The sequence below is a fragment of the Acytostelium subglobosum genome, assembly GCF_000787575.1.
Source record: "Acytostelium subglobosum LB1 DNA, scaffold: scaffold1, whole genome shotgun sequence".
Lineage (NCBI taxonomy): Eukaryota > Evosea > Eumycetozoa > Acytosteliales > Acytosteliaceae > Acytostelium > Acytostelium subglobosum.
This window is the reverse complement of record NW_012236531.1, coordinates 1631468-1644300: the sequence shown is the minus strand read 5'-3', so window position 1 is coordinate 1644300 and position 12833 is coordinate 1631468. Positions and strand designations below refer to the sequence as shown.

The window sequence follows — 12833 nt, the reverse complement described above, 5'->3', positions numbered from 1 at the left end:
AGTCTCTGGCACATTCCTTTTGGCTTCATCCCAAACTCTGTCGTTGCTCTTAATTTACGCACGTTTGGCACAGATCTGTGTGGGTTACTGCCTGAGTCATTGGAATCCTTGACGTACTTCGACCCATGGTTAGAAACGCCCCGTATCAAGTCGGTTTCACCAGCTGCAGTCCCATCTCATCTATCTAATCTTGTTCTTGGTTCGATATCAGCATTGGACTTGAGCGTACATTCCTATCCATCATCGATCAAATATGTTACTATTCTTCGAAGCAGCAATTTTATCTCTCTAAAGTCATTACTCAGAATATTTTCAATTGGAACTTTCATTGAGTACCATTATCAAATCCCAGACAACGATATTCTCCTCTTCTTTCGTATAATTGACAAAAACACTGCGATCATGCAATCCCACCAGTTGACTGGTGGCTTCTTTTCGATATAACTCTGTCTGATTTTAACTTCAACGCACCTGGATCTCCAAGAAGTTTCATGGGTCAAAGCTATAAAGATTTAAGATATAAGAAAGATATAAGATACATTACACATTACATTACATACATACAGCAGCAGTCCGACCGACCGAATATTGTCAATAAGAATTGACAATATATAAATTTAACTTTGTTACATACATACATATTATGTTAATGAATGTTAATAATATTTTTTACCATTATTTTGTTTATTAATAATATGTTTCAGCTTCTTCATAATTATGGTTAATTTTTAATATACCATACATACACAATATCAATATATGTTAATCTAACTCTCTCATTCACACAATTCTGATAAGGTGACAATTTGGAAACTTTGAGGTTGAAGTCAGGATAAAATATCATGATCCATTTTAAACTATTTATCACTGTCCAGCTCTCAATCAAACATATAAACATATAAGTTAAGTATGGACTCATCACATAATAATAATAATAATAATGTACTTTATAACTTGTTTAGACAGGTTATGTTCCAAGGTGTGGTCACCAAACGTAGAGTGTTCACATTGATCAAGGATATACATTGTAAACAACAAACTGCAACGATTCAATGGAGTAATGTAGGAACTTTGCTCGATTGTGCCAAGTTCCACATGAATGATCGTTATATCCAACACTTTGAATCGATGTATGTCCGTAACAAACATGGCATTGAACAGATCAACAAGACCATATGTAAAGAAATGGAGTACTTTAGAGTGATGGTATCATCCAAAGATAACCCGTACGTATGTTACTTGGTGTTAGTTACCATTCAACTTAAGACTAACTTATACATAACATATAGATTGATGCACACATTGTCAAAGTCTATCGAGTACTTCCTCAAATATAATGAGCACGTGACACTCAAGTACTTGCTCCAAGCACTGATGACTGCACATGCACCTGTCACGTCCACTCAGTGCATTGAGTTCGTCAATAGAATGCTAAGATCTACTTCGAATCAAGGTCCAATGATGAGTAGACCAATGATCAACATGCTCAGAGAGTTATCATTTGAAGTTATCCCAACTATCTTTAGACAGTATATGATGTTGTCATGTCTGCGTCTTGGTGACATTGATTTACTAACCAGCATGGTGTTGGACTTGGATGACAAACAGAGGATTGAGATGATACCCGGCATGTTCAACAATGCGATTGAGAAGATGGACCTCTTCAAGGAACAGCCCCCACATGTCATCATGCAGTTGCTCACACTGTTGGAACCTATACAATCATTCAGGGATGGATGCTCAAGGTACATTGACATCTTGCTCAAGCATGGCAGAGACGACGTTGTACTTCAATTCTGTCACCTGTATGGCGATGAATGGTACTATCATCTGAATCACTTTCACAACTCAATGTCGTCACATGCCAGTGAGCACTTACTTCAACAACTCAACTATCAGTGGACGCCTCTCTTTGGCAAGTTCAGGCTCGATAGCTCCAATCTGGCCTTCCTCAAACTGGTGCGTGATGAAGTACATGGGCGCGTGTTCTTTGACTATCCCCTAGGCGAGCCAGTCACAATCAGCAACAATATGTTGTCCGAGGCGTTGATGAGGGGCGATGTTGAATGTGCAAGATACATGATCGAGAACTTTGGAAAGTGTCACATGCACCTGAATAACTATCGATGGATTGTGCGAGACATGCTTTTGACAGATGATGTCCTTCAAACAATGGACTTGCTGATGGCCAACATTGACACTGTGGAATGCTCATTCACCAACCTTGCATATCGAGCCATCAGTGAGAAACGAACAGATGTCATTGATCGACTGATTAAATACGTTGCTGACCAGACTAATCCAGACTTGGACGACTTAGTTCAAAGATTCATCACGAATCATGTGAACTCCCAAGCATCAAGAACACCTATCACGCTTAAGGCCGTTGTCAATGATCCATTCAATCAAGACAAGATTGAATGTTCACTATGGCACTCAATCAACAAGATGGACATTAATCACATTGATCGCTTATTACAATCTGAGAAGCACTTGGGAAGACCTGATGCGGTCTCTGGCAAGTTCTTAAGAACAGACATCATTGTATACTTTGCCGATGATAAGAATCTTCCTTACATCATTGGCATGTCTGGAGATGACTTCAACAACATATGGACACGAATGGACGATAATGTTATATCTGATCCAAGAGTACATCAATTGATCGCACCAACTACCAATATATTTATCATCAACATCCATATCATTCAACACATTCTGGATCATTATCTGAGCAGTGATAATAATCCCATGATAAATCCACCATCCATTGGCTTGGCAATCAAAATGATGGAGCAACACCCTTCATGTATCTCATCATTCCAAGACTTGTTGGACTTATTCTCAATCAACCCAATCAATACCAAGTGGCAAAAGTACAACAACATTATTATGCCCTACAACTACTACGAGCGTACTAATTACTTTAGGTATGCTTATGAACATGGACACCTAATCAATGCAAAGTATTATCTTTAATTAGATGTTTATTCAATAAATAAGGTTTGGGTGTTGATGTGATGTGATTGTGTTTGGTTGAGGTTGGCCTGGCTGGTCTGCTGGTTGGCTGGCTATTTGTTTGATTGCTTATGATGAGCCGGTTCCAAGCATTGATGGACCAAGCGACATGCGTGCATTCTCCATGAACTTCTTCTCTTGGGAGTCGACCAGCTTGACGGCATGGATTGGTGTGGGCGTGGGCATACTGACAGTCTGAACTACCTCGTTGGCCATCTGTCTGGAGCTGTCGCTCGTCTGGACCGTGGTGAACAAGGGCACGGCGGTCTGTCTGACGATGGGTGCATTGGTGGACAACATGTCAATCGACTCGACGGGCACGTATGTAGCCGATGATGTAGAGGCAGGTGGCGCCTCTACAACTGGCGCTGTGACGACAACCTTCTCGGTGACGATGGTGGTTGGTGCGGCAATCTTGGTGACCCTGGCAACGGGCACTGGCACTCTGGTCTTACCGGCGATGGTACGGAAGATGGAGCTGGTGGCCGATGTAGTGCCCTTGTTGACGACGATGATCTTCTTGGCGTTGGCACGCTGGGCCTGGAGCTTGGCCATTCTGACGCCAGCCTTTCTCTTTGCCTCAGTGTACTTGGCGTATGCCTTGTAGTCATATTTGGTCATAATCTCTGCCAAGTTCTCGGCGACTGCCTTCTCGATGGCCTTCTTGACAGCGTTACGAGCGAACAAGTTGAACATCTTGTATAGAATACTATGCTTGCAGTTGTACAGCTTGATGCCTGTTATTGATTGATTGGTTTAGGGACAGTGTGTGAGTAACAATGGATAGGGTATGGATCGGCATATGATGATCAACTTACTCAAGCTGTCAATGTAGCAGTATGAATCGAGGACTTGGACGAACTTCTGGTATCCCTCACCAAGTACTCTGACTGTGGCTCCAACTCTGGCACCTCTCTTGTCCAAACGAATGTCGGCCAAACCACCATCCTTGATTGATGGGAAACCAAACTTCTGGAAAGCCCATGGCATCTTATCAATACGAGCATTGATCGATGTCCTAATAATTTGAATGATTGATTGTTAGTAAGTGATTGATTGAATGGTTGAATGAATGAGTGAGTGATGGAACTTACAATTCAACCCAGATGACAGTGTCTGGATCAATCACATTGAGTGTGTATGGGTCTGTGTTGAACTTGTGCGAGACTTCCATATGAATGTTCTCTGGCAAGAGCTCGACGGAACAGAGGTTGATGGCACCAATCTTGTAGGCAATCTTTCCATCTGGTGTGGCACCGCTCTGGCCTGGCACTGTGATGGTTCTGAACTCCTCGAGGAGGAAGGGCACTGTGAACAGCTTGATCTGCTCCAGCAGCTGGAGATCCACGGGCATCTTGCCTGGGGCCGTCTGGAAGTTGTTGCTGAACTCCTTAAGGTTGTTGTAGAAGCTGCGGTTGAGTGGGTCGTTCTGGATGGCGCCACGCAACACATCACCCTCCTTGATGAAGTTCTGGAGTGATGGCGTGTTCCTGGACTCAACGATGATCTTCTCACCGCGGTTGTACATCTCGCGCACGACGTTTCTGTACGAGGGGTCCTCGAACAAGCTTGGGTTGGCAGACACCTCGGCCAAGAGACCGCGCAGGTCGGAGAAGTACTTCTCGTATACTGGATTCTTGCGCATGTCTTCAATGGTGACGTTGCCGTGGGTGAAGAAACGGTCGACACTGGCAGAGCCGTTGGGGTCACTGATCAGTGAGCGCACCAGACTCTTGAGGTTGCTGTTCATGCTGAGCAAGTTGGTGTTCTTGGAGTAGGCCTCGAGCTTGGGTGCGGCCACATTGCTGAACTCATACCTCTCGGTCTCGACGAGATCCGTAGCAAAGGTACGTGTGTGTGAGACGAGGTGGCGGTAGGCGGGGTTGGATGCCAGAGCACCGAATGTCTTGAAGAACAGGTCGAACACGAGCTCACGCTGTGCGTCGATGCCTGGGTTGTGGCGATCCAGGATGATCATGTGCAGGAACTTGGTACCCTCTGACATGAGGCTGAGGATGGAGTCCGAGCGACGGAGACCGGTGAACAGCTCCTTGGTGTCTGAGCGGATGCTCTTGCTGCCTCTACCGGTGGCCAGCTTGGAGAAGGTTGATTGCCAGGTCATCAGCATGGTCTTGAGGTCGTTGTCGCTGGACAGGTCACCCTTGAACATCATGGCGTCCTCAAACAAGTTGATGAACTGCTTGTCGGTACCACGTGTCTCCACCATGACGATGGCGTCACCGAGCACGTTGCGGAGGTCGAACAAGATCTTTCTTGTGCGGTTGTCAGCACGCTCACGGAAGATCTGAGTGTCCATGAGACGTGTGAGCGAGTTGTAATGGCGCTTGAGCTGGATGTTGAATGGCGCGTTGACACTGGCGGCGGTCAGGGGCAGTCCGTCTGGGCCGAGCAGGGGTGCGTCCATGAGCACGCCACCTGGGACGTTGCTCCAGAGTGCCTTCTCGACGGCTGGGTTGATCTTGCCGGCGAGACTGCGACGAAGGTTGCCGTCGTAGTTTGGACCGACGGCCGAGCTCATACGTTGCTGTGGGCCAATGTACTCGGTTGGTCCCAGACTGTAGTCTTGAAGGTATTCCTCGCGTGAATAGACGTCCTTGCCACCCTTCTTTGGGTGCATGACCGACCTATCCGAGTAGTATGGGTCGATGACGCCATTCTTACTCTTCTTCTTGATAATAGGGCGCACAGGTGTTGCAGCATCAATGACCCTTTGGTCATCGACATGTACTGGTGTAATCTTTGTTCTCATTGTCTGTTGGGATTGAATAAATGAATGAAGGAGAGTGAGTGAGTCAGTGTGTGCCTGGAAGGTGTGAGGGTTGGAAAGTTCGCGAACCCTTGCCCTCTCAGACATACCCTCGCACATTTTTAATGTGAGGGGTATGAATGAACTTACCTGTTGATGTCAAGATCAATGATTGTTAACTAGACAATGGTTATGGTATAGATAGACTAATAATATAATAATAATCCAAAGTAATGTAGTAGTACTAAACTATAAGTTATATAATGATAAAGGTGAGGTGAAGTGAAGTGAAGTTGTGTTTGTTTGTTATTGGTATAATGGATTGTTGTTATAAGTTAACTATTGGTTTGGGAGTGAGTAGGAATGAATGGAATGGACTGTGGACCGACCAAGCAATGACTGTCATACCCACATTCGTGTGGTATCCATTGGTATGATGTCAGTCGTGGTGAGTGTGAATGAGTATGATTATACAGATAGAGATACACCATCGTATATGTTATATATGTGTATACGAGTAATGTCAACCTTATCAGGACACCAAGACGAATGAATGTTTGGCTGCATCACCCACACCCACAACACACCACACACATATCTGGATGTCCGATGATGACGATGAATCTCAATCGATTTACGTATCTGTACTAAATGAGTATAACACACATTGTGTGTGTGTGTATGTTTAATTATTTGTGTGTTATTATATGTTTGTTGTACAACATAGAGATAGGGAAGTTCAATGAACTAAAGTGTTCATAAATGAGCCCATTCACTCTTATCATCATTGTTGTTCCCAATTAATGATGAACGATCACTTTCATTCCCCCAATGATGATAAGCTATCAGAGTTGGAAATTTCGAATGGAATGTGTGTTCCCATTCGATCATCACATTTTTGATTTAATTTAATTAAATTGAATTTTTAAAGGATATTTTGGGAAGTCTAGGTCAAAGCACTCGGTTGTGTGTATTTGGATCAGGTTCAGTCAGGTGGCGACCTGGACCACCACTGGTCCTACTCTTTTGCAAATCATTCGTCTTCAAGTTCACTTTATCACTTTACCCAAATACTAACTTATCTCTTCTCTAACTAACTAATAAATATATAAAATGTACGTTCCATCAAAGTGCACCTGGTCAGTCGGCTCCACCGAGCCAAACCCACACGCCACCATCACGTAAGTACAACGTTACCAACCAGGCAGATGCAGCAACAGGACATCATAGGGTGAGGGGAAGAAGCCCACCGGGAGGGGAGGATTGAGAGCGAAGGGGGACTGTTGATTGATTATGGGATGAGTGATTGATTGATTGATTGATCATCATACACACACACTCACACACGATCACTCACTCACCTACAAACGATCAATCATTCATCAATCAGTAAGAGTGCTGGACCACCAAAGATCTTCAACAACATCCTCGAGCAGATTGGAAACACTCCATTGGTTAGAATTAACAATGTTTCAAAGGGATTGAAGTGCGAGCTCTGTAAGATATCATCATCATCATCACCATCACACTCGAGGCCTTGAGGGCCAGGCCCAAAGGGTCCACACATACAGGTCCCTAACACAATCAATCAATCAATCAATCAAATGACATATAGTGGCCAAGTGCGAGTTCTTTAACGCTGGTGGATCTGTAAAGGATCGTATTGGATACCGTATGGTTGTTGATGCTGAGAAGAGTGGACGTATTAAACCAGGTGACACATTGATTGAACCAACATCTGGTAACACTGGTATTGGTCTGGCTTTGGCCGCCGCCATCAAGGGCTACAAGATGATCATCACCCTGCCAGAGAAGATGTCGCAGGAGAAGGTCGACGTGCTCAAGGCTCTGGGTGCCACCATCATCCGTACACCAACCGAGGCTGCCTTCGACTCACCGGAGTCTCACATTGGTGTGGCCAAGAAGCTCAACGCCGAGATTCCAAACTCGCACATCCTCGACCAGTACGCCAACCCATCCAACCCATTGGCTCACTACGACGGCACTGCTGAGGAGATCATCGAGCAGTGTGAGGGCAAGATCGACATGATCGTCTGCACAGCCGGTACCGGTGGCACGATCAGCGGCATTGCTCGCAAGATCAAGGAGCGTCTGCCAAACTGCAAGGTCGTTGGTGTCGACCCAGTCGGCTCCATCCTCGCCCAGCCCGAGTCGCTCAACGGCAAGATCACCTCGTACAAGATCGAGGGCATTGGCTACGACTTCATCCCCATCGTGCTGGACCGCAGCACTGTCGACTCATGGATCAAGTCCGAGGACTCAGAGTCCTTCATCATGGCTCGTCGTCTCATCAAGGAGGAGGGTCTGCTTTGTGGAGGCTCATCCGGTTCCGCCATGGTTGGCGCCATCAAGGCTGCCGCTGAGCTCGGCGAGGGCCAGCGCTGCGTCGTCCTGTTGGCCGACTCGATCAGAAACTACATGTCCAAGCACTTGAACGACGACTGGATGGTTGACAACGGATTCGTCAACCCAGTCTACCCATCATACAAGGCCACCGAGGAGGAGAAGTTCCACGGTGCCACCGTCGCCGATCTCCACCTCCCCAAGCCCATCACCGTCACTGCCAACACCTCGTGCAAGGCTGCCGTCGAGATGCTCCAGCAGCACGGCTTTGACCAGCTGCCCGTCGTCTCGGAGACCAAGAAGATCGTCGGTCTCGTCACCCTCGGCAACCTGCTGTCGCACTCGACCTCGAAGCGCTCCATGCCAAACGACCCGGTCAGCAAGGTGATGTTCCGCTTCCACACCAGCCAGGAGTTCATCCCCATCACCAACCAGACCTCGCTCGCTTCGCTCCAGAAGTTCTTTGAGGCCCACAGCTCTGCCGTCGTCACCGAGGGAGACGAGATCGTCTCTGTCGTCACCAAGATTGATCTCCTCACCTATCTGATGAAGACCCAGCTCTAAGTTATATTAATTTAATTAAATAAAATAAAACTACCTTCCAAAGGGAAATCGGTAAATATGGTATACTATTATTCTTCAGGAAAGGGAAGGGAGGGGAATTATTCCAATCAGACATTGATTACAACAAAAGGATATACTGGATGGAGGTTGAGTTGATCAGAGATTGGCCAGAGTATTGTGCTGGATAATATTACATTGAAGAAATTGCAATTGCTAGAGGAAGAGAAGAGAAGAGGTTGAAGTGACATTATTATCTCTCTCTGGAACAAGACCCTGAGCCTCTTTGCAATCGGGTCGTCTGAATGGAAGGTACTTTTGAATGGATACCCTTGGATTTCAGATTGGTACTTTGTTTCAAGTACAGGACAATCATCTAGTAGTGTCATATTCAGTTCATCTATTCCAAGTGTGATGAATATTCTCTTTGCTCCAACTTGATGTTTAAATTGATTTGATTGTCTTATATATCCTTCAATGATATAGAAGCATTCATTGATTGAATATATTGAAGCATACCTGGTCCGAATCTATCATCAATAATTGACAAGAACTTATCATAGTTCCTTGTCTGATGAGCAAAGAATTGATAGAGTATGGTTTCCATTCTCCATGTTGTTGTACTTATGATCTATAGAGATAATTATTAGTACTAATTATAAGTATGAGTAAAGTGGGGGGTGAGTTGAATGAGAAGTTGATATGTGATTGGTTGGTCTAGGGGGAGCCTTTCAGAAAAAGGATGTGAAGTTCTCAATCCTAAAGTGGTAATTTCCCAAATTGCTCTCGCTCATCTCTTGAAAATAAACTAGTATCTCTCAACATTGACTCACTCAGTCATACTTACAAACAAACAAACATATAATATAATCTATTATCTCTTATCTCTTATTTTATAATATAATGGAACATACAGATAAGATATTGAACGCTTTAAAGTCAAATTCAAGTGTTGTTGACACATTGAAGGATGAAGTGGACTTGTGTGTATATGTTCTACACTTGGCAATGAGTCAATATGGTTGGACTTGTATTGGAACATCAGAGACAAAGACTACTGCTCCTGCTGCCGCCGCTGCAACACCTGGTGCTAACAAGGCTGTGTTGCCCACTGGTTGGAATGCATCGAGTGATGTCTACACTCTCACCTACCAATTCGATCAAGACCCTGCCGTCACCGCTGTATTGAAGTGTCTCCGCATTGGACAAACGCTCCTAGTCAATGCCATGTTACTTCACACACAGAACAAGATCTACACATTGGATATCGAGTATGATTGAGTAGTCTAAAGTCATAATAATAATGATTGATTGATTAACATTGATATCAAACTTATATAGGATACCTCAATTGATCAAACAACCAAACTATAAGTTGTTGACTGATATCAAAGATGCATTCACTCATTTGGATCAGTTGCTGGCAATGTTTGAGATGTCAATCTTGGTCAACATCACACCAAAGAAGAAGTCATCGCTGCAAGAGGATTTAGTCATTGAGAAGGATCGTTCTTACAATGTAGAGCACTCAAAGAACATCACCCAACCGCCTCAATTCCACAACCCACCCTTGATGGTCGGTGGCGGAGGTGGCGGTAGAGGCGGACACGGTGGCGGACTCGGAGGCGGATTCGGCGGTGGCTTTGGCACAGGCGATCACGACCTTGATCCAATTGGCATGCCACACCTTCCCAACATGGTGGGCGGCGCCTACAGACCACAGTTCCCGGGCGCTGGCAACCAGATCGGACCCAACCATCCAGGTTTTGGCCGTGTACATTTCCCCTACGGCGGCAATGACAATAGTCAAGGTCTACCATTTGGTGAGCGTCTGCCACCCGGTGCCGTGCCACCAGGTGCTCGCTTCGACCCATTTGGACCACCCACTGGCGGTCGTCCCTCTGGTGGATCTCACCGATCATTTGGTGATGAGATGCCTCCACCAGGCTTCAATGTAAGTCTTGCAAGTTGACATTATACCATCATCCATTTCTAACCTTTTATGTTCCTAGGATTACTACTCATAGTTCAACTCAACACAGCATCAGTCCCTTCCTCCTCCAACACCAATCTTGTTAAATAGTCCAATCCAATTCCTAATACAACAGTGTACATTCAATCAATCAATCTATAAATCAATCAGTGTTGTGAGGGAGTGCAATGATAGAGATCAAACCTTTATGAATGATTCGTTATTGCAATGATGGAAGGAATGCATTTGGATCGACTCGACTAACTAAGCTAACTGATCATCATATCCTCGTCATCGTATGACTTGGCCGTTGAGAATCCAATTGGACTTAGTTTCTTATCCAGTATAGTTATTACTTTGTAAGATGATCCCATCTCCTCTGGACTGACCAGCTTATAATATGATTTGGCGAGGTCTTCCAGCTTGGTGACATCCTTCTCCAAGTTCTTGGCGATCTTCTCAATGCGATGATCAATGCCCATCTCCTTTAAGAATATGCCCTGATCCACTGGACCAATGGCTGTCACATCCTTCTCTGTTGGTTGTTTGTTGAATGGTCAGTCCATCATTCATCAATGTATCGACATTGTTGGATAAACTTACTAAGATGCTTAATACATTTCCTGATGGCGGCAAAGTCCACCCATGAGGAGAGATCGGCAGTGCCTGGATGATCGAGAATGTCGACAAACTCGTGATTCCTGATGGCTTGCAGACTGTTCTGCATCGATTTGTCCTGGCCATAGTCAATGATTAGTGCGGCGCCAGAATGTTGTTGTATGCGCAGCGCAATCTTTTGTGCAATGCCCAGACCCGCCACGCCCAGCTCCACGGTGAAGTCCTCCACGCCAAACTCTGGCAACAGATATTGGATGGCGTTGGACATCATTGTGGGACCTGGCGAAAGGACGAAGCGCAGGTGATACGGGCCGTCCTTGGTGATGTCCTCGTCGACCAGGACCTCGCACCAGCCCTTCTGCTTGGAGAACTTGAACACATTGATTGGGAGCGCGTCAAAGAACTCCTGAGCAATGTACAATGATGGCGTGTTGTTTGGCACTTGATCAATGCTCTCGTGCCATGTTACGCTGATATCCTCTGGTGTCTTTCCACTGACTGCGCCCTCCTTATCATCTTTAAAGTACAGTAACTTTGTTCGCTGCATCTTTGACAAGTGAGGGCTTACCTCAACCATATGACATGATATCGCTTTGTAGAAGTCCTTAAACACTTTAGTGGACTACATTATATGATTGATTGAGTAAAGAGTACGTGCGGCAGACTTGATACATGTACCATGGTACTTACGCGAAGTATGTCATGCATGAGTGTGCCTCTGCCAGGTCCTAGCTCGACTAGTTGCAGACGGGGAGGTCGGCCCATGCTCTCCCAGGTGGCTACACACCAGATGCCAATCATCTCGCCAAAGAGCTGTGAGATCTCTGGTGCAGTGATGAAGTCGCCACCCTTTCCAAACACATCCTTGTTCATGTAGTAACCATACTTTGGGTTGGTCAGACACTCCTTTATCAGTGTATCAATTGAGAATGGTCCTCTAACCTGTGCATTCGTTTGAAGATACTTCTCAAACTCTGTTATAGCATACTTCTTTTCATTCGCTTTAGGTTAATGACATGGAGGATGGTGGTTAGTCGGTCGCCTGGCTCGAGTGATCTAGGATTAAGTACATACTATGAACTGTTGCAGGGAATCGCTTTAGACCGCTCTTGTCAACAGAGAATGAGTACTCCTTTGCTTGTTGTGATCTCTTTGAAAGCTTTGAGGCAACATCATCCTTGTTGTTATCCACTTTGTTATTATTGTCTGTGCTGTAGTATAGACCTAGGGTAGGTTGGTTGGTTCGATCGACTTGATAGGTCAGCACTTCATTCATTCATTCGTTCATTCGTTCATTCGTTCATTCATTCGTTCTGACATTCCAACATACATTGATTACTTCTGTTCTTTGTCGTCGTAGTAGTAGTCGCAAGTGTCGTAGAGCGACCAAGTGATGATGACAATGTTGTTGAGGATGATACATTGCCCTTAATAAGGCATGCCAATCTATTACTGTTTCTCATCAACATTGTAATACTCGAACATATATATATGAATGAATGAATGTAACTTATGTCATTGATTGAATGAACC

General features: G+C 45.0%; 5 protein-coding genes across 5 annotated transcripts; 3 read left to right on the top strand and 2 right to left on the bottom strand.

The window, feature by feature from the left end:
- Positions 1-1128: 1128 nt before the first annotated feature.
- Positions 1129-2979, top strand: SAMD00019534_006840 (hypothetical protein; the record flags this gene model as incomplete). The annotated part of the gene is made up of 3 exons (XM_012904117.1): positions 1129-1226; positions 1290-1805; positions 1869-2979. 3 exons carry the CDS (start codon positions 1129-1131, stop codon positions 2977-2979), a joined length of 1725 nt encoding a protein of 574 aa, XP_012759571.1.
- Positions 2980-3093: 114 nt separating this feature from the next.
- Positions 3094-5809, bottom strand: SAMD00019534_006830 (hypothetical protein; the record flags this gene model as incomplete). Its single annotated transcript, XM_012904116.1, has 3 exons — positions 3094-3755; positions 3837-4036; positions 4113-5809. Coding segments are annotated over 3 exons (2559 nt in total), but the record flags the coding sequence as incomplete, so codon positions are not given.
- Positions 5810-6898: 1089 nt separating this feature from the next.
- On the top strand, positions 6899-8713 carry SAMD00019534_006820 (hypothetical protein; the record flags this gene model as incomplete). Its single annotated transcript, XM_012904115.1, has 3 exons — positions 6899-6966; positions 7176-7282; positions 7401-8713. The coding sequence occupies 3 exons, from the start codon at positions 6899-6901 to the stop codon at positions 8711-8713; spliced, it is 1488 nt and encodes a 495-aa protein (XP_012759569.1).
- A 900-nt stretch (positions 8714-9613) lies between these two features.
- Positions 9614-10734, top strand: SAMD00019534_006810 (hypothetical protein; the record flags this gene model as incomplete). The annotated part of the gene is made up of 3 exons (XM_012904114.1): positions 9614-9981; positions 10052-10664; positions 10723-10734. Coding segments are annotated over 3 exons (993 nt in total), but the record flags the coding sequence as incomplete, so codon positions are not given.
- Positions 10735-10954: 220 nt separating this feature from the next.
- Positions 10955-12769, bottom strand: SAMD00019534_006800 (hypothetical protein; the record flags this gene model as incomplete). Its single annotated transcript, XM_012904113.1, has 5 exons — positions 10955-11217; positions 11286-11922; positions 11991-12301; positions 12375-12524; positions 12631-12769. Coding segments are annotated over 5 exons (1500 nt in total), but the record flags the coding sequence as incomplete, so codon positions are not given.
- Positions 12770-12833: the final 64 nt, after the last annotated feature.